This window comes from Quercus suber, unplaced genomic scaffold (assembly GCF_002906115.3).
Source record: "Quercus suber isolate HL8 unplaced genomic scaffold, Cork oak 2.0 scaffold_316, whole genome shotgun sequence".
Classification (NCBI taxonomy): domain Eukaryota; kingdom Viridiplantae; phylum Streptophyta; class Magnoliopsida; order Fagales; family Fagaceae; genus Quercus; species Quercus suber.
The window spans coordinates 326,466-348,702 of record NW_027069771.1 but is presented as its reverse complement, the minus strand read 5'-3'; the positions used below and the strand labels follow the sequence as shown (position 1 = coordinate 348,702).

General features: G+C 34.5%; 2 protein-coding genes across 2 annotated transcripts; one reads left to right on the top strand and one right to left on the bottom strand.

The window, feature by feature from the left end:
- The first annotated feature begins 415 nt into the window (after nt 1-415).
- On the top strand, nt 416-4,673 carry LOC111988316 (histone acetyltransferase HAC1). Its single transcript, XM_065782813.1, has 8 exons — nt 416-430; nt 516-658; nt 753-1,056; nt 2,471-2,610; nt 3,012-3,090; nt 3,205-3,678; nt 4,025-4,242; nt 4,351-4,673. The coding sequence occupies exons 1-8, from the start codon at nt 416-418 to the stop codon at nt 4,415-4,417; spliced, it is 1,440 nt and encodes a 479-aa protein (XP_065638885.1). The 3' UTR covers nt 4,418-4,673.
- A 7,471-nt stretch (nt 4,674-12,144) lies between these two features.
- Nucleotides 12,145-21,255, bottom strand: LOC136071467 (nuclear matrix constituent protein 1-like). Its single transcript, XM_065782792.1, has 8 exons — nt 20,568-21,255; nt 18,196-18,405; nt 17,329-17,582; nt 16,954-17,224; nt 16,792-16,875; nt 14,140-16,256; nt 13,288-13,456; nt 12,145-12,774 (listed from the first exon to the last, which is right to left on the bottom strand). Exons 1-8 carry the CDS (start codon nt 20,790-20,792, stop codon nt 12,529-12,531), a joined length of 3,576 nt encoding a protein of 1,191 aa, XP_065638864.1. The 5' UTR covers nt 20,793-21,255; the 3' UTR covers nt 12,145-12,528.
- Nucleotides 21,256-22,237: the final 982 nt, after the last annotated feature.

The window sequence follows — 22,237 nt, the reverse complement described above, 5'->3', positions numbered from 1 at the left end:
AAGTGAAGAAGCAGTTTTTGGATATCTTTGATGACGAAAAGTACCCTGCTGAATTCCAATACAGATCAAAGGTGAGAAAGAGATTGCACTTGGGGGATTTTTTTTAGGTTAATTGATTTACTTTTCATCATGTCAAATCATATTGCAGATCCTTCAGTGTCATGACCAGTTAATATTTTTCCAATAAAGTCTGACTACACTCTTTTCTCCATTTCAGGTGATTCTTTTGTTTCAAAAGATTGAAGGAGTAGATGTATGCCTTTTTGGTATGTACGTCCAGGAGTTTGGCTCAGAATGCAGTCCTCCCAATCAAAGATGTGTTTATCTTGCATATCTTGATTCTGTCAAGCACTTCAGGCCTGAGATAAAAAGTATTACTGGAGAATGTCTCCGTACCTTTGTTTACCATGAAATAATGGTGAGTTACTTTGTTTCTTTTGCTACTTGTTTTGTTCCTCTGATTGTGACTGATACAATTAAAATATAATGTGTCATTTTTTTTTTCTTATCATCAGATAGGATACCTTGATTTTTGTAAGAATCGAGGTTTTGCATCCTGCTACATTTGGGCCTGCCCACCTTCAAAGGGAGAAGATTATATATTATATTGCCATCCTGAGATTCAGAAAACACCAAATTCTGATCAGCTGAGGCACTGGTATCTCCCTCCCCTCTCTCTCTCTCTCTCTCTCTCTCTCTCTCTCTCTCTCTGTGTGTCTTGAATAGGTGTTTTTCTCCCCCAAAATTTGCAGGTATCAGTTGATGCTGAGGAAAGCAGCCAAAGAAAATATTGTGATCAATTCTACTAATTTATACGATAACTTCTTTGTTCCTAATGGAGAATGCAAGTACAAGGTTACAGCAGCTCGTTTACCATACTTTGATGGTGACTATTGGTCTGGTGCTGTTGAGGATAAGATCAGAAGTCTTGAAAAAGAAAGCCCTGGAGAGTCTCAGAGGAAATTGAAGAAAGTAATGAGAAATAGAGCTTTAAAAGGCATGGGACATGCAACTCCTTCCGGGAATGCTACAAAAGATATTCAAATCATGCAAAAAGTAAATCTCTTACTCAACTTGATTAAATTAGTCTGCATACTCAATGGAAGCTATGTTAATGTTTTGACTTTTGAGAGCCATTAAAGAATTCCACTGATCAACCAACCTAGGTCTGCATGACATTTACTTTATAAATAGGAAACATTATCATGGAATTGGAAATAGGTAGAGTATAACTTATTTATTTTGGAGATGAACAAGAGTGTTGAATGTAGGTATAAGGTAGCAGACATTGAGACACAACATGTATTCTAGACATGGGGAGATGGTTATATGATTACAAGTTTGCGTCCATAAGAACTAGATATATTAGGTATTATGAAAACATTAACTATCTCATTAACTCATAAATCTGCACTATTTTCAGCAAAGGAATCAAATTGTTTTATTATTTTCGAAACAAGTGTCAGGCACAGGTTGGCACAAGTTTTGGTGTCCAGTGTCCAAGTTTTAATAGTAGTGTTTAACACACCAAAATTTTTATTGCTGAAGTTTCCGATAAATGATATTGAAACCAATAATTGAGGGTGTGAAAAGCTTCTCACATCTATGATTCAGTTACACATAACCTTGTCCTGGTAACTTGATCATTTGATACTTATACTTTCCTAGGTGCCAGCACAACTTATCAGTGCCATGACAAGATACCACTAGCTTGGCAAAAATTGTCATGACCACAACTAGGGACGCTTAACTAGCTTTAACTATGAAGATCTTTTTTGGTGCTTACTTTTTATATCGTTTTCTAAAAGTTGATCTGCTTACATTAAGAAGCTTTTTCTGAAGTTTCTTGCCATTTTGTAATTTTGGTAAAAAGAGTCTTGTTATCAGGAAAATTTTGGTGCGAGTAGCTAAAAAAGTCTTTTTCTTTTAAAGAATTTGACAAAATTAGAACTTAAAAATTTTCATCTTTCTTGTACATTAACCAAATAACAGCTTGATAATTTTGATGAGTGAGGGGTAAGGAAAGTCAGATTACATAAACCATGCCTGAAATTCAATGTCTTGGACCTAAGAAAAGGAATTTAGTGGGCTCCTTCTATAGGTTTGGATATCTTGCTCAGGTTTTATTTATGCTTTTTATGCAATCTTGAGTTTTTTTTAATTAAAAAATAAATAAATAAATAAAAATAATAATAATAATATTTCTTCAAGGGGGACATCTTAGCGGTTTGCTTCTCTTCCTTGAATTTTAACATTCTACTTATTTTTGTGAGAACACTGGAGATTGTAGATGGTTAACTTTATACCCCGTATACATTTGATTCAAAGTTAGAACTTCCAGAAATTTAGGAAACTTTTCACATTTTCATGTAGCATTAGGCCAATAAGCTCAAAGGATGAATGAATTGTTTTTCTTTCTTTATGATTGCACTAGTTACTAATTCTTGTTTTTTTTTTCATCACTTTATAGTTGGGGGAAACTATCTTACCCAATAAGGAGGACTTCATAATTGTCCACTTACAGTTTATTTGCACACACTGCTGTGAAGTGATATTATCTGGTCACCGATGGGTTTGCAACCAATGCAAAAAATTTCAGCTGTGTGAAAGGTAACAATTTTATTTAAAACCACACTTTATCTAGCATTTTTTCCAATCCATGTCAAGAATTATGCATTTATGGCGGTTCTTTTATATTCATATAAGTTATGACATTTTTCGTGTAGCCCTACTATGCTATTTTATTTTAATGGCTCTTCCATCCTCTCAAGAAATAATTAGACGATACAAGCAATGTAGAAGTGTGGTGCAAACTGAATATTCATCAAATGTGGACTATGTAGATGCAAGATCTCAACTATGTAATATGGTGGTTATTTGCTGTAATGAAAAGTGGGTGACAATAATAAGCAAGATAATCAACAAGTTATGAATATGCATGTGTTGCCGACTTATTGAAAGGATATATAACTCTGAAATGAATTACTTTTTGTTCCAATCATATGTTGCAGATGCCATGATGAGAAGAAAAACCTCTACGGGATGGACACACATACTTCAATGAGCAAGGATAAGCATTTACTCTCTCAGGTGAATTTCAAGCCTTTAGATTTCAATCGATAGTTTTGTGAATAAAAGGTGCCAATATTTGGTACATATTCATCTCCGCCCAGACAATTTATATGGCTTTCTTGCCCCTTTCAGGTTATGGTTGATGATGTGCCTTCAGTTACCGAGGATGAAGATCTTACTTTAGATACTGGATTATTTGAAAAAAGGCACACTTTCTTGAGCTTCTGTCAAGGCAACCATTATCAGTTTGACACACTTAGACGGGCTAAGCATTCCTCAATGATGATTCTGCATCATCTCCACAATCCAACACTGGAGACCACTGAAACCAACTGCAGCAACTGCCTTAAGGATACTACGGTTGACCAGAGCAGAGGAAGTGGGATCTGCCCAGAGTTAGTCGTCAGTGCTGCATGCAATCAAGAGAAAGGACGTTCTTGTCATAATCATGAGTTGATTCGACAGTTTCCCACAACTTGTCATGGGGTAGAGACTAAAGAAGCAAAGCAAAAGACATCACATGTTCATTCTTCAACAATAAAAGAGATTAAAGAGGAAAAGCAAAAGGCTTCGCATGTCCATTCTTCAACGGAAAAAGAAAAATGCGTAAGAAGTCTCTATTATTTATTATCAGTTTTAGAGTGATGACTTAATCATGAATTTCAGAATCCTCTTGTACAGATTTTGATCTTGCCAACGCTTCCATAGTTTATTTATGCACTACACATAACAATGGAAATATTTGAATGGATTTAGAATGTCATTTTTACACCTAAAACAAATTGAAAAATGCTTTCTAACATATCATATGTACATGTACAATATTGTTTCCTTAGGGCAATTGGTTTGCGAAGGATTACGTATTCTAACTTGTAATAGTAGGCAACTGATGCTCAATACTTTTCCTTTGTCATTACAACTTAGTGAGTAATCTTGTAAATTCGTGTTGCAGAAAAGAAAATTGCTGGCTATTTTAGCACATGCATTTCAATGTGTAGCGTGTCCCTGCTCCGACCAAAACTGTCTTAAAATCAGAAGGCTGTTCCAGCATGCAAAGAAGTGCACTTCTCGGGTTCGTGGGGATTGTCAACAGTGCAGGAAGGGACGGGCGTTACTGATATTGCACTTGAGAAATTGTACAGAATCAGATTGTCGCGTTCCATATTGCATGTGTGTTATTTCTTTCATTTTTAAGTCATAAAATCTTGATTCTTATGTCATAACTCTAGTGATTTTAGAACATTCTCATTATTTGAATCTATTTACTTCAATTTCCAGGAATCTTAAGAAACATGCAGAAGCTCGAGCATTGCAAACTGACACTTGGTGCAGGGATGAAACTTAGATTTTGTCAATTAGCAAAGCACTGAAGGCTGCAGAGAACAGTTGATTCTCCCAAGTGTACAGATAGAGCAGGAGGGTTAACAACAGCAGCTGAACTGCTGAAGTATAAAATTGTGAAGAAAATTCAACAATACAGTTAGCTAGCATCAGAATAATGGTACAAATACATGTAAATCAAAATGTTTACAGTTGCTAATTATGCAGTTGGTTCAGGAAATTCATTCATGCAGTTAGATAGCAGCTTCATTATTATCATACAATTATGTGTAAACAAAAGCTTTCTCATTCATTCAAAAAGAAAAAGGTTTACTCAGTGTATTGCTTAATATTTCCCGAAATCAAGTGTGAATTTGCTATTTTAGTAGCCTTTCATACAAAGCATATCTGTTATTATGTTGTCACTAGAATCAATCCTGTTTTTTACAACATCCTTTTTACTTACTCGATTCTTTTAAGAAATATACAAGTAAAGGTGATCATATTGCTACTTGGAAAATAATCAATTTGTTTTATCTCATTCCTATGAATTTTGGGTCTCAATCAAAAAGTAAGAAAGAGAAATTTACCAGCAAAACAAAATTCGGTGCAATAGACACTTAGCAGCTAGAACATCAAAGTAGGAACATTTGTAACATAAAAAAAAAAAAATAATAATAATAATAACCAAGTGAATTTGTCAAATTTTGAAATGTGTAATTCGGTAATGTCGACATAGTATTGACAAATTACAATTTAAACCTCATAGTTAATAATGTTTTAAATCATACGTTATATTTTCAGAAATTTTAAATTAAACCTGCTTTCACTTTCAAAAAAGTTTCAACTCAAACCCTGTATCTTTTTTATGGTGACATCTGACATGACACCAACAGAAAATGCTTAAACAAATCTATCTAGTGTAGTTATTTTAAAACACGAATCTATAATGTATAATGTATACAAACTCTTTCATTCTTTCTCAAAAAATAAAAAAAAACTCTTTCATTCCAAGCTATACAACAATGTCATTTTGTTTTAGCATTCTCCATTAACGTCATGTACAATTTGTGGCTCGCTTGAATTAAAACGTTTTTAAGTGCATGGCTTAATTCTAAACTTCTAAAAGTATGGGATATAATTTGAAACAAACCCCAACTTATAAAGTTAAAATGGTCTACAAGATTTGGAATTATGTGTTGACAAAATGGGCTTCTACCCTTTTCGGGCAAATTATATAGGAAAATGCCCCCCTTCCCAAACTAAATAGGGAAATGCTCTTCTTTTAAAACTTGATTTTTAATAAATCAAGTTAGGCCCTATGGTGGCGTTTTTAAAGAGCCTATAGTAACATTTTAAGGACCTATAGTGACATTTTTTAACTCAACTTCAATGAAATCGAGTTATAGGCAATGAAATCAACCTATAGTGGCATTTTTTTTTACCTATAACTCGATTTCTTTGAAGTCGAGTATAAAAACATCACTATAGGTCCTTAAAACGTCACTATAGGCTCCTTAAAATGCCATTATAAGGCTTCAGAATTTTTTTTTTTTAACTCAATTTATCAAAAATCGAGTTTTAAAATAAAGGCATTTTCCTATTTAGTTTGGGAAGGGGGGTATTTCCCTATATTTTATTTGCCCGAAAAGGGTAGAAGCCCATTTTGTCAGTTTTAAAATGCAGATGAGAGCTTCATCATCAAGAATATATATATATATATATATATATATATATATTGCATGAAATGGGTTCAAGTTATACCTAGTGTAACTCTTATAGAGTTATACCTTTTTTAAACCATTGATTTTCATTAGATCTAATGGTTAAAAAAACACTAGTGACATGCCATATCTAATATTATTAAGTCATTAAATTCTCTTCTAAAAATAAACAAAAAGTCAATTAACACTCACCCCCACCGTTTTCTTCTTCTTCTTCTATCTCTCTTTCTTTCTCTCTCATGACTCATCTACCAAGACCTCCATAAACTCCTCCAATAAACCAAATAAATCAACAAGGGATAAAGCATTATCATTTTTCATCTTTTCAGTTCGATGTGAATTATATGCATCTGTGTAAATAGATTTCAGTGGAATTGGCAACGATTGAATTAATTTTTTATTTGACAATTCTCCTAAAGTAAACAAATATAAGTAACAAACAACATTCCCTGCATTAGCAAACCAACCGATTTATTAATTTTAATTCTTTGTGATGGGAATGTTAGATTGGATGCGAATTGGTGCTTTTTTCTTTGACTCTTTTGTATTCCTAACAGAGAAGTTATACCCTCCACCCAAAATTCCAATTAAATGAAGATACTATAGAGATGTTGTAGTCTAGTGGCTATTCCGTGTTAGATGCCCTGTATGTGAACTCAATACATGTGATAATGGTACTTCTAATAAGTCTTTTAAAAGGATTTTATGTAGCTTTTCGATACCCTGTATGCAAACTCAATACATGTAATGCTGAGCAGGGGGAAAATTGCGTTAATACCAATAAAATTACATTGTATCAGTTCTCTAGTTGATTTATTCAGTTCATTGGACGAGTTTATGGAGTAACTGGTAGATGAGGGAGAGAGAGAATGATAGAAGAAGAAGAAAACGGTGAAGGGTGAAAGTGTTTATTGACTTTTTGTTTAATTTTAGAAGAGAATTTAATGACTTAATGATATTAGATATGGCATGTCACTAGTGTTTTTTTAACCATTAGATCTAATGAAAATTAATGATTTAAAAAATGTGTAACTCTACAAGAGTTACACCAGGTATAACTTGAACTGAGCTCATATTGCATATAATAATGTTTTATAAATATTTTGCGCGTTTTTATCACTTGAAGTTTCCTAAGCCATCCATTTTGTTTGAAGATATTTGGAGGAGTTCGAATCCCTCACTTTTTTAATTCTCCCAATTTGCGGGGGGGTCTTTATCAGTTTTCTAAACCATCCATATGTACTTGGAGGAGTTCAAGTCCCTCAATTTTTTGTTCTCCCCCAACTTGGGGGAATCTAGAGGGGTCCGGTTTAGTTCCACTTACAATAAAAAAATAAGGGTCATGTTAACGAGTGCCGTAAGGCATTGATTAGCAATCCAATTAAAGAAAGTTTTTATGGAAAAAGAAAAAAAATGCAATTAATAATTTGATAGTTTTTTTCATTTCTCATAAAAGTGATATTAAAGCTTTCTTAAAATGGATTCTTAATCAATGCCCCAACGGCACTGAGGTTGGGGAATTATTATCCCTTTGGCCCTTCCCTTTGTTTGGATGCTCTAGAAATTTATGTAGGATAAAGGGAAATAAATATCTCTTTACTTTGTTTGGGTGTTTAAAATTAAGTAGGGGTATAAGAAAAGAGCTTATATAAATTGACAAATATGACTCTTATTTTCTCATTTTAAGAAAATAGAAATAAATTAACACTATAAGAGTGAAATTCAAGAGGGGCATTAAGATGGTTGAAAATATGGTGAAATTAGCTTTGGTTGAAAAAAAAAAGTGAAATTGAAATTGAAATTTTGAATGTCTTTTAATACAAGTGGAACACCTCTTCTCTACTCCCCTCCAAAGTTCAAACCCCCTCAACTCCCTCCCCTCCTAAAAAAAATAAAAAACAAAAACAAAAAACAAAACAAACAAAACAAAACNGGAGGAGTTCGAATCCCTCACTTTTTTAATTCTCCCAATTTGCGGGGGGGTCTTTATCAGTTTTCTAAACCATCCATATGTACTTGGAGGAGTTCAAGTCCCTCAATTTTTTGTTCTCCCCCAACTTGGGGGAATCTAGAGGGGTCCGGTTTAGTTCCACTTACAATAAAAAAATAAGGGTCATGTTAACGAGTGCCGTAAGGCATTGATTAGCAATCCAATTAAAGAAAGTTTTTATGGAAAAAGAAAAAAAATGCAATTAATAATTTGATAGTTTTTTTCATTTCTCATAAAAGTGATATTAAAGCTTTCTTAAAATGGATTCTTAATCAATGCCCCAACGGCACTCGTTAATATTTCCCAAAAAATAATAATAAAACTTTAATAATTATCAATCTTTCCTTTGATATATATATATTCATATAGGTAAAAACAAAAAAAAAAACAAAAAAAAAAAACAATAACAAAAAAACAAACAAACAAGGTCAGTGGTAAACTTTTTCAATTAATTAAATTCCAATCCTCCATTTTCCACTAATCGCCTTCACCCGAACAAGTTGTTAGAGTTCTATACAATTAACTATTTTCGCACTTGTATAGGGGTATGTGTACAATTTTATGAATGTGATTCAACAAAAATACCTATATTCAAATTAATTATTTCTTTCATCCTTCATATTACGAGGAGATATCTAATGAAATAATTTCATAAAACTTTCGTCTCAGGGCATATAGAACTCACAAGTGTTTTTCATAATTGTTGATAAGATTTATTATAAATAGAATAATATCTTTTTACATGATTTACCATTAATACCACTCTATTATGTATCAATCATAACAAATCATGTTACGGTTTTGAAGAATATTGTATCCTAAGTTATTGAACAGAAAATAGTTAAATTACTGTTTGAAATGTTTGTAAAAGTTATCAAGAATAAACGTCATATGTTGAAACTCTGTCTAAAAAAAGAGTAATGCTAGAAGTGTCTGCGAAGATTTAGTCTTGGTGTTGGCCTTGGCTTGGCATGGGCAAAGGGCTATCATTTCTAAACTGGACGTTCTTGAACTTGAAGTGCTCCTAGTGCTCTCTTTCAAGAAACCAAACCCAGTTAAAAAAATTATAGAATAAATAAATAAATAAAAACCTTACGTACGCTATTATAGTATTATTTGGACAAAAAGTGAACATCCCCTTAAAAGAACATGATTCCAAGACTTATATCAGTTTCACTTTTTCCTCTCAACATACCTGTGAACTTCAATGTTAGAACGTCGATGTCTCTTTAGAATTTAGTTTTATGGAACTTTCTCTCAGTATTCCTGAGCTGGGATGGGCATGAAGTGGAGCCCAAATAAACTAGGCCATTTTTTATAGGAAATAAGTTATTTAATCTTAAATGTCAAATGTTAAGCTAAAATGCAAATTACAGTTTTTAAATTTTTCTAAAATTCATTTTAGTTCTTTAACTTTACTTTCATTTAATTGAATCTTCCTAAATTTCAAATTTATTTCATTCTAGCATTTTATTCAATTCCATTAAAAAATTATCGTTGTGGGGGGACGAGGATCAAAAGCCGTTAATAAAGAAAATAAGGGCATTTCTGATGAGGGAAACTTCACAGAGAGGACTTATTTAACTAATAAGGAGTTTGGGATGTTGTCGTTGATGAAGATGCCAAGGGCTCCTACTTAACCTCGGAAAGCCAAAATCAGGAATGACGGGAGCACGGTGCAATCCCAGGAGGGACAAAGGTAACTTGGTATTAAACAAGGAAGAGAAGAAAAATGAATGACAAAACAACCATCCCCTCCGCATTAAATATATTGCAACCACTTAGCTGACCGCATTAATGAGGAAATGACCATGAACAGTGTTCCTCACAACTCATGTTCTAGTGTAAAAACCTTCTAGCAAGGTCTCAAAGGGACAAGTATCAAGAAAGTTTGGTCACAACCCTCTAAATATAAGATCCAAATGCATCATTACTAAGTTATATAAAGCCCAAAAATCACCTAGATCAGGGGAACGTGAAAATTAGAAGAGAAAATAAAATGAGAGAAAAACCATTCAATTGTACCTTTTTCCTCGAACTGAACCCAAGGATGAACGCTTAGCCAATTTTCAAGCTATTTCTAGTTGAATGTTACCACTTCGCATATAGTTTGTGGTCTGACTTTCATCTCTTGTTACATAACGAGTACTTAAAAGTTGACCTTGAATTCCATCTCTAAAAATTAATTGTGTGAGTAAACAATAACTGGATTAAAATGAACCTTAGTTATCTAATCTATTTGTCGCCCCCCACAATTGTTAGGTTTGCAATTAACTAATAATAAAAATCCTTCTAGCAAGGTCTCAAAGGGACAAGTATCAAGAAAGTTTGGTCACAACCCTCTAAATATAAGATCCAAATGCATCATTACTAAGTTATATAAAGCCCAAAAAGCACCTAGATCAGGGGAACGTGAAAATTAGAAGAGAAAATAAAATGAGAGAAAAACCATTCAATTGTACCTTTTTCCTCGAACTGAACCCAAGGATGAACGCTTAGCCAATTTTCAAGCTATTTCTAGTTGAATGTTACCACTTCGCATATAGTTTGTGGTCTGACTTTCATCTCTTGTTACATAACGAGTACTTAAAAGTTGACCTTGAATTCCATCTCTAAAAATTAATTGTGTGAGTAAACAATAACTGGATTAAAATGAACCTTAGTTATCTAATCTATTTGTCGCCCCCCACAATTGTTAGGTTTGCAATTAACTAATAATAAAAAAATATCATATAAAAAATCTATAAAATATTTATTTTAGACTTTTTTCCATTTGAGGAAAATATTTTTTTCAAAGACATTTTTTTTAAGGAAATTAAACAGAATAACTAAATTAAATAAATTTGAAACTTAGATGACTCAATTGAATAAAGATAAAGTTAAAAGGCCAAAATGAATCTCACTCAAACTTAAATAGTGTGATTTGCATTTTTAGCCTAAGTATGCGTTTGGCATGATAAAATTTGCCAGCTTATTTTATTATTCAGCTTATTATTACTACTATTCATGACCCCCCATTACACTTTTTGATACTATTCATGAGTCCCACCGTACTATTTGAACTAACTTTTACCTTTATTTACAGTACTTTTAGCCAAAAAATTTTAGTTTCAGCAAAATAAACAAATCTCAAACAGACCTAAAATGTTAATATTGTTTTATAATAATAGATGGAAAGTTAAGATTAAGTATCTTAACAAGGAAGGTAAATTTACAGTACTTTACCTTTATTTACAGTACTTTTAGCAAAAAAAATTTAGTTTCAACAAAATAAACAAATCTCGAAGAGGCCCTAAATGTTAATATAGTTTTATAATAATAGATAGAAAGTTAAGATTAAGTATCTTAACAAGGAAGGTAAATTTACAAAAATAAATGCACTATAGAATGACCCTTTTTAAGTAATAGATTCTTAAAAAAAAAAAAAAAAAAGAAGAAAGTAATTGCATTAATGGATTTAAAAAATGATCAGGTAAGAATACGGCCCATGAATCTACACAGTAAAACTTGTTAGCTAACTTCTCAAGGCAGCAATTGTGGTCAACCCTTCAGTACTAGAAGTAGGACGCTGATCAAAATTCATATCCCTGCGGCAACTCACTACTCATTTAACCTACATACATTGCTTGATTATCTTGCCTTCCATCAAGCCTCAACGACATACATAACAAAAGCACCTTTTTAACACAAGACCAAGCACACGCATATGAGAGAGAGAGTTGAGACCTGATTCTTAAAAAAAAAAAAAAAAGAAGAAAGTAATTGCATTAATGGATTTAAAAAATGATCAGGTAAGAATACGGCCCATGAATCTACACAGTAAAACTTGTTAGCTAACTTCTCAAGGCAGCAATTGTGGTCAACCCTTCAGTACTAGAAGTAGGACGCTGATCAAAATTCATATCCCTGCGGCAACTCACTACTCATTTAACCTACATACATTGCTTGATTATCTTGCCTTCCATCAAGCCTCAACGACATACATAACAAAAGCACCTTTTTAACACAAGACCAAGCACACGCATATGAGAGAGAGAGTTGAGACCACTGGGTTCAAACAATCATTCCAGAGCCAAATGAAGAGATACAAAGCATTTGATACAAACAATTGGTAAGGGTGGCAGCTGAGAGTCCAGTGTTAAATCTGCACTGGGTTACTACTAATCAAAATATCTAGGTTTGTCATTAAAAAAATAAAACACCCCCCATACTCTTAATCCTAAAAATAAAAATCAAAGAGGGCAGAGAAAAACTCATTCCCTGACCTGAATACTTCTGAATACTTCCAGTGCTTCTAACTACATTTGAATTGTTAATTCACACTACTACACATCAGGAAACTCCTACCAGCATATCTAAAAAGGTAGATGCAGTAGAGGCCATCCAAAGCGACCACTATATGGCAAACAGCATTGAGCATCATTATGTTGTGAAGAATGTCCAGAGCTTCTTTCCTATTGAGACTTCACCAGGATGTTCAGACTCTTCATCATCCTCTTCATCTGCCCCATCTACATTAGCATCTTCACCATGGGATTCACTCCTGTACTCATCTACATCACCGTACTCTTCTGGAGTCTCATTCACCTCTTCACTCATGATCGTGTTCTCAACCAAATTGTTTGTAATATCAGCAACACCAACCTGAGAGTCTGCAACTCTCTTGGACTGTGCCACAAAATTTATAAACATCACGTCAGAGAAATCAGTTCAGAAAAATTTCAGGAGCCATCAGCAACTGGAGGACTGCTCGAATGAGTGTTCCATAATCAGTTACAACAAGGATGGCTCTAACAGTTGTACTTTGGCAAAATAGTAACAGCTTAGTCAAATAAAACAGCAAACCCATGCACATCACAAATTAAAATCATTAAGAAATGTATACTCTTTAGTCTTCATTAAATAATTCTTACATTCTCCAAAAATCAGAAACACACACATATACAGAGGGAGAGAACAGCTTTTAAACTTTAGCTTTGAAATTTATGTTATTTTAAGTCCTAGTAGAAATCAAAATAAAACCCTAAATTTTCAATAAAAAAATGGAATTCTACAAAGAAATTGATTTGAACAAGGAGAAAAAAGGACCAAAAACAAGATCACACACATATGTGCAGATACAGTATTACAACAAATCAAATGGGATATAGAAGAAACCCAAATTCTTTATAATTCCCTTACCCGCAAAAAGTGAGAGCTTCCACCATTCTCACTTGCAGCTCCAGTCGAAAGTGCAGGAGCAGCTTTGGAGCGAAGAATTTTCTCACCTGTTGCTCTAACAACATCTGTCTCTTCCTTGTTTTCTTTGCTAAGTTCAGGCATGGCTCTGGCAGCTGTGACAGTAGCTTTACTGAAAGGCATTATGGTAAAGTCGGTAGTTAGTTGCTTGACATGCCACAGATGAACAAGGCATCTTCCTACATCAATTAATTGTAATATATTTTTTCTTCCTTTTTTTGGGTTATGTCTCTACAATTTAAAACTCTCATCTTTATTTCCCCCTGCTTAACTTCCAAAACTTTGAATATGCAGCCTCCTAGAGCCTAGATGGTCTACAACACCAAATAATCCCACAAAAGAGAGCATCCCTCCCTTCTTCCTTTTTTGGGATGGAAACAGACAACAGTTTTCAAAATTAAAGAAATGTTATGTCTACAACATTTTCACAACAAATTTTAAATAACAGATTGTCATTGGCTATTATGGGTGAACAAAAAAAAAAATGATTTAAGTTGTGGATTTAATTTAGGACCAATAATTTCCACCTATGATTTGTTGTGAAAATATTATGAAAATGTTGTAAACGTAGCATTCCTCTCAAAATTATTATCTAGCTGTGAGTTCAATAACCAATATTCAACAGTCTAAAAATAATCTGTTAATTTACACCGCCTTCAACTGAACAAAGTTTTTTTTCCTTTGGGAAAATATGCGTAACCATGCACAGCATGGCACATGCCCCCTCCCCCCCCCCCCCCCCCTTCCTTAAAGCAAGTTATTACCTTTACTTAAGTCATGGATGTGGGAACTTACGTTTTGGGTCTCCGGAGATTATATCGTTTTTCACCAGGAGCTAGCACAGCTGTAGTAATTTTCTGCCGCCTTGTCCTGCGTTGGCCTGCCACAACACTATCAGAACGTCCTTCACTATCATCACCATCATGCTCACTACCCATGTTTTGAGATGTTTGAGCATGGTTCCGCTTCCGTCCATTTCTTGGCAGTCTTTGACCACCTAGACTAGAATCATCACGACTTTCAGCATTATCATAGGCAGAATCCTCAGCATTCCCATTTGGATAATCATTCTCATTTTCTTCTAAAGCTTCCCCAAGTATAGCCTTTGCATCTTTGACAACTGCCTTCACAGAGCGCGTCCTATAAACTCTAGGCCTCCCTCTTCTGCGAGGTTTGTGCTGATCACCATTCAAATCAGATGGCTGGGAATCATCGGCAACTTCAGGCGCCTTACTGTTGATGTTGCTTTGATCATCAGCTGATGGATCTTGGCTGACTTCTATCTCTCTAATGCTGTTGTCAGATTGGATTCTCTGGACATCAAAAGAATCAGTTGCAACACCAAGAGATATCTCTGCCTGATTTTCGGTGCTAGATACTCTCTTGGAAGGTTCTTCCATATCAACATTCTGGCAAGACAAATGTGCCTCCAAATTTTGAACAGCAGTAGACTCAATATTCTTGATTGGGGAAAATTTGAAAATCTTGGTGGTGCACTTGCGTAGCCAAGATATAGTTCCACCAGAAACTGGAGATCTTGAGCCAACTCCAACAGGGGATATCTCACTGTTTTGCTTCTCAGAAGCAGCAACATTTCCATGACCACCTTCCTTGGCGTGAACATCATCAAGTCTAGACAGAGGAATAACCTCTTCATTCTCAATTTCAGCTAAAGACTGCAGATCAGAAAGCTCATACTCAGAGATAATTTGAGCACAGTTCTCGCAACCCTTGAGTTTTTCAACAAATGAAATGAAGCGTCGTCTCTCATTAACAAATTGGTCCCGCTGGTCTTTCAACTTCCTCCTAAGGTCATCAAGCACATCGATGTCTTTTCTCATTTCCACTTGATGCCTTTCAAGATGCTTTCTATTTTCATCAGCTTCTTGTCTTTCTTTTTCTATTTTAGCTCTTTCAAGCTTTATTCCTTCCATTTCTCTTCTAGCTACTTCTCTTAAGTAATTAATATTGTTTAATTCTCTCTCTCTTTCTTCCTGAAATAACCTCTCCCTCTCACGCAAATCTTTTTCCTTGTACTCTAACTGGTTCTGCAAATCAGTCTCAAGTTCTCTTTTTCGCAACTCAAAATCATGAAGCATTTGGCTTCTGTCACTATCAGCTTTTTCAGCAATTGCTAATTTATCATGCTCCATTTGAGCTGTAAAAGATTCTTTGGAAAATTTAAGATCTTCTAGCTCCCTTTGTATGTACTCCTGTGTTGCCAACTTCTCATTTTTTAGCTTTTCTTCTTCAGAGTGTTTCAGTTTTTCCATTTCTTCCTTCTGATCAGTCAATTTTTTCAGATCTTTCTCGATCTCAGCTCTTTTCTCATCCAGCTCTTCCCACTCTCTCTCAAAACTCTCCTTTTGTAACTTCAGATCTTCAGCTTCCTTAAGAATAAGTTCTTTCTGAAGCCGGCAGTTTTCTATTTCCTGTTTTAATTCTGACTGCAAACGAACAAATTCCAGCCTCTCTTCTTCACTTACTTTAAGCTGATCCTTCTCTTCAGCTATCTTCAATAGCTCTTCATCATTGTGAGCCCTTATCTTCTCAACTTCATCCTTAAGACTAAGCAAATCTTCTTTATCAGAAAGCATTTGCTTCTTCTCATTCTCCAAATTCTTTTCCTCAGACCTCAAGGATTTTTCCCTTTCCTTCAGATCTTTCAATTTTAATTCATGATCCTTCTCTTTCTCCCTAAGTTTCTCCCATCTCTTTTCTAAAGTCTGCTCTCTCTTTGCTACTTTCTGCTCCATGTGATTAATTTCAGCCTCCCTCTTCTCCACTTCAACAACCTTGTTTTTCAAATCATCATCCACAGATTTTCTCTTTTGATCGATTTCCAAATCAAATTCACTCTTCTTTGCATCTAGAATAGCATTATGTTCATCAAGAAGCTTTTGAATCTCAGTCTGTGGATGTTGCACAAAACAAACCAAAATAAAAATATCAGGGGCACAATTTTGAATGATAGCAATAAAATTCCAATTTGATGTAGCAAAAGTATAATGTTTGATAGACTATTTTCCTGATGCTGCAGACCTATTATTTAAAAGTTTTTCCTTGTAACAAGTGCATTAAAACAAAGAAATCAGGGGTGGGGAAAAAAAGAAAAGAAAAGAGAAATATATCTAGAACTAGGGAAGAAAAAAAAAACTCCCCCCATCTCCCCCAACAAAAAAATGTATCACCTCAGAGAATTTCCTTTAAACAAAACAAGAGTAAAGGCACCTCCTTGATATAGCATACTTCTCCAATTACCGGACCAGTTTCACCCCAAATCTACAGATTACACTGGTGCAAACACAAACTAGATAGAGCATGCAAATAACAAGACACACGCTAATTAAATGCCAAATGAAGATGACCAACGTAATAAATACACTAAACATGAGAAATCCTTCTCAAAAGAATCTTCTATTAAAAGAATAAGGTACAAGAACTCACCCTTTCTCTAGCATTGAGCTTTTCTTCTAATGCAAGTAACTCTTTCTCTTTCGTCTCTAAGTTTAATCTCACAACATCAAATTCCTGCCCAAAGTAAACTGATATATTAATACAAAAATCAATTAAAATTTTAACAATGGCTCGGCATGGTGAAATACTTGCCTTCTCTTTTAAAGTAAGATTTGCAAGCCTACTGCTTATATCTTCTTCTTTCTTTTGCAAACTGATGTTAGTTGCTTCAATCTTCTTTTGTGCCTCTTCAAGGACCTTTTCTTTCTGCTTGAAAATCCTATCATTCTCATTTGCCCTCTCCTCTCTTTGGTTAAGCATTATTTGACCTTTAGCTAACCTATCCTCTCCCTCTTGCAACTTTCTTTCCCATTCTCGCAAGTCCTCTCTTTGCTTAGAAAAAGTAGAGTCATAACCTTCTCGCCTGCCAAAAAGAGGAAATGACTTAATTAAGTAAGAACAAACTGAAAACCCACTCAAGAGCCAATAGATCCAAGAACAAGCAAAGGTCAAAAGCATAAAGCATACTCGGAGATAAAGGATAAGCGGTCCCTTCGAAGTACAGCTTCTCGAGCCTCCAAATCCTGTGATTTTCTCTCAATTTCTGAATTTTTTCTGCTCACCTCAGCAAGCTTAGCATCAGCAGCACGCAACTTTGCCTCTACCTCAAAAGATTTCTCCTCAATGCTAGTGACTAAAGCACTTGCTTCAGCCAACTTAGAATCAGCAGTGAACTTGATTTCAGCATTTTCTGAACGCATGTCACGCAAAGCCTTCTCCAGCTGGGAAAAAAAATCTCCAAACATTAGGAAACATCACTTTGTATTTTGTTTTCTAGCTAATAAAATTTAATTGCATCATGACCAACAACCTCTGAGCTTAAAACTTAGCATTTTAGATAACAAGCTGAGTTCAGGATACATATTGCTTTGTCAACAAGAAATTATATTTAAAGAATTAAAAAGGTATTTTTAGCATAAAACTATCTGCTAAGTGATGATATGGCTGGATAAAAAATAAACTATTCATGCTTATACCATTAAAACTATGAGAATAAAATGTAACAAATAATGCTTATTGTTTCACAAAACAGGAGCAAGACAAACCAAATGAGATGCTTCTTGTTTTTAAATATTTTTTTTTAGTAATGAACAGATTTAACAAGAGAGAGAGAGAGAAATAAAAAGCAGAATATCCTTATAAAGACCTGAAGAAAATATTTGGGGATTGGATTTTTACTTATGAAGAGGGGAGGTGAGTAGAAATCCATATTGATAGGTAGAAATATGGCATCTCTTGAAGAAAAAAAATTTCCAGTTATTTAGTGATGATATTGATAGGTAGCAATGATAAGAAATTTATCTATTAGAGGAAAAAAAAAAAAAAAGAACATACATCAAGCACACACTCCTTCTCAACTCCCAAGGCCTTTCTCAAATTTTCTTCTCGATTCTCAACTTCAGATATTGCAATTAAATGGGATGATTGCTCTTGTTTAAGGGCATCTTTTGCTTCTGCCAAGGCTTGCCTAAGTTCTTCATACTTAGAAGTCCAATCCTTTTTCTCAATCAAGAGAAGCCCCATATTATACTGGTATTCAAAAAGCTGTCCAAAACATCAACAAAAAAAAAAATCATGTAAGAGTAAAGCATTGTATTTATTGTAACGAATGAAACATTAAAGACGATATAACTGATAATTTGTAAAATAAAACAATAAAAAAACTACAGTGACATAATCATTAATAGGCAAGTGATTAGGAAGGTCATAATGGTATTTGGTAATGAATATGGATTGCTAACAATCAACTCAACTACGCTTTAATCCCAACAAAAGTACAGTGGCTCTGTGAATCATCACAAACTTTGAGGGAGCCCAAATGTACTCACAAGAATTGCTGACAATGTAGTGAATATTTGATACTGTACCCTAAAACATCAAAGCTTTATGTAAGAACAGGAGGAGAGGGAGGAGTGAGAGGGTGAGAGAGCAACTGGCAAAAAAATTGTTTGGTTCAAAACATCTCTTGACCACCTACCAGCCTAAATATGTTTATAAATAGGGTGTCCAGACAGTTTAGAGGGTAGATGCAGAAGCTCCAGATGTAGAATTGAAACACCAACTTCACATAATCTTCAACTTTTTGGTCAAGCGCACGTTTGGTACAGTGTAATTTTTGGAGCAAAGAATGATGTAATATTTAAAGTGGGGTATTTAAAAGAAGTTGTACTTTATAAAGCTGTATTATAAAGAAGCGCAGTTTTTAATCACCCTCCCAAATGGGTACTAACTGTGAACCCAAAAAATAAAAATAAAAAAAGCTTGGCCACAAAAAAGTCATAAAAGCGTTCTGATGTGGCTACTGTTCAAATTCCTAATGTGAGTACCTAATCCACCACCATATGTGGCAAATCATATATCCTACATAATATCCAGGTATTAATATGATGGCAATGACATAGATACTGTACAAAGGTGTGTTTAGCCAATGCAGTAGATCATATAGAACACATTCATTAAAAAGTAGATCATATCAGACACACTTACTTTACTATGCAAGAAGTTATTTCCTCAACTACGCCAGTGTTATGATCAACACACACACACACACACATAGCTGTATTCTTTTTCTTTCATTGTTTCTTTAAAAAAAGTTCATTAATTCCAAATTTCATGTAAAATCTATTTTCAGTTTCAAAGCTTTCATTTTTGAACAGTGCAGCATTTACCAGTTCTGGATCATCTTAAACCCAACCAGTATTGGCGAACCCAGCAACACCATAAACTACAGTAGCATTAACGACTTTAAGAGAACAGTGGATTATAAGTCCAAATCTTCAGTCATCCAGATTGTGAGCTCATAATTTTTTTTTTTTTAAAGATCGAAAATAACTCATAATTTTTTTTGCTTCAAAGACCATATAGAATTTGTGGTAATTACACACTTTAGGACCCATGATACAGAGAATACAAAAGAACTGGTTGCACAGCACAAACAAGGCTAATAAATGGTAATGCCTCTATCACATAATAGTATAATACAACAGGGACAGGCTCATCATTAAACCCATAAATATTGCTTAATCAAGACCTTGAAGCAAAAATGCAATTTTTAATTTCAAAACATTTTTTTTTATTTCCAACCAGTTACATTTAACATCAAGTTCAAAGTGCGAGACTCTTCTGTTTACTCTCGACAGTAAGTTTCGCACAAGTTAACCATGTAAAGGGCTAAAGGCAAAGAACAATACCCATTTCCTACTTTTTTCTATTCTCACTGTGTAACTGTCACTCCTCCTATTTGGCCCCAAGACTTCACTTTTCCCTACCTTTCAATCCCACATTCTTACTGTACAGCCTTTGCACACACACACAAAAAATAAATAAATAAACATAAACACAGAAACAAGAAAACATACTTGGGAACTAAAAGGGTAAAATTTTTCATAAATTGGACGATCTCGGTCACAAACAACTACCACACACACTGATAAATCACAGTATAACCGTTAAAAACAGTTTTAACTCAACAAGACCTTGATAAAGAAACTGTCTTTTTGTACCAAAATATAACTTAAAAAGACTCAAATCATAATAACAACAATCCAAATTCCATAAACACCCAATTAAGCAAAAGCTTTTTTCTTTTTTTTTTTTTGAAAACCCAATTAAGCAAAAAAGTTAAAAGCAACAAAAACCCACCAAAAATAGCACAAGCACAAGCACAAAAACACCCAGAAAAAAAAAAAAATTGAACCTCCACAAACCTCAATTTCAAGCTTGGAAACCTTCTCGGCCAATAATTCAGGGTCTCCCGCAGCATCAACCAAGATATTTCCCCCATTCTCCAAATTCGGCGTCGTTTCGACAAAAGCAACAGTCTTTCCTTTTCCAGCGTCAACAGAATTCGGACTCTGACCCGACCCGAGAACAGACTTCCGGGGCGTGAGAGAAGACCAACCCGACCACGCCTTCTTCTGTGGCGTAAACATCACGGTAGCAAAGTCTTTCCACTATTATCCCCTCACCAATTCCCCGAATTACAGATCTTCATATCAAACTTCAACAACAACAACAAAGAAACCGAAACCCTAATTGAAACAGAAACGAACTAGACCACCGTTCTTTCTTCTCTTTTGAATTCCAAGTCTTGAAAACGACGTCGTAGCGAAACCAACACTCAATTTCTTTCTTTTCTTTTCTTTTCTTTATTTCTCTCTCTCTATCTATAACTGACTCTCTCTCTCTCTCTCTCTCACTTTCTTAATTGTTGTGGTGTGGTGGTGGGAGAGAGTGTAATAACTAATAACAGTAACCCTAGGGTACGGGCGGACGTGAACGGAAATCCCAAATTCCGGCGAATTGTGGATTTCAAATCCGATAACGTCTCTCCAAACCCAAACACTTTTTTTTGAGCCAACCTTTTGTGATGATCACTATAACGTTCTTTTATTTTTATTTTTTTTAATTTATTTATTAATTATTAATGGACCAGACTAGAAATCCTTATGTGTAAATTACTATACTAGCCTTTGGATGTTTATATTGGGAGTGGTTTTTGGAGGGGTAGCTTGGGGATTCTGGGGTGTGGCTTTTTTGGTTTGGAACGTGAAGGTTTTGGTTGGATGACGAAAAGGGCCTCGTTTGGTAAAGGCGGTTGTGAGAGAGGAAGAGTAAATTTGGGGTGTGAGTAGGGGCAGAAGAGTAAATGAGGTGGAGTTAATGAGAGTTCCCGAGAATATACTTATGTGGAAACTGGAAATGCCACGGTGTTAAGGAGCTGTTTAAAGTTGTGATGGAGCCTTTTTTTTTTTTTTTAATTTAATTTAATTATTGATGTGAGGATGGAGGCGGTTTGGTCTTGAAGATAAGCATCTTTTGTCCCGTGTGGCTTCCTGGCCCATCATTTTAGACTAAACACACACTCTCTCACTCTCTCTCACTCTCTCTCTAAAGAGTGAGAGCTTGAAGTTGAAGTGTAGGCAACTTGGGGTACCAAGGGAGCCGATTTGATCATGGGTTAAATTGTTGGACCCCGTATGGGTTAAACTGTGGGACATGAGATTGTGGAGTGGAGGGGCCACAATGTTTTATTCGTGATGTACTTTCAGGAGAAAGGAATGATTTTTGTGAGAAAAAATAGATGGGGGGTATTTCTAGATGATGAATTTTGGTCATTTTTATTTATTTATTTCGTGATTCATTTATCTGCTTCAACTTGAGTCATGCTTGTCAACAATTTCAAAAGTTGACGGGGTTGGAGTTCTTAACACACAAAAAAAAAAATGATGATTATATTATTTTCATGTTTTGATTGCATCTTTTTTTACTTTAATTGTTTGAACATTCCCATAATCTCATTAACTCGTTTAGAAGTTTCTCTCTATTTTAGTGTAAATTTTTTTTTATTTTTGACACAACTATTTTTTAAAAATAT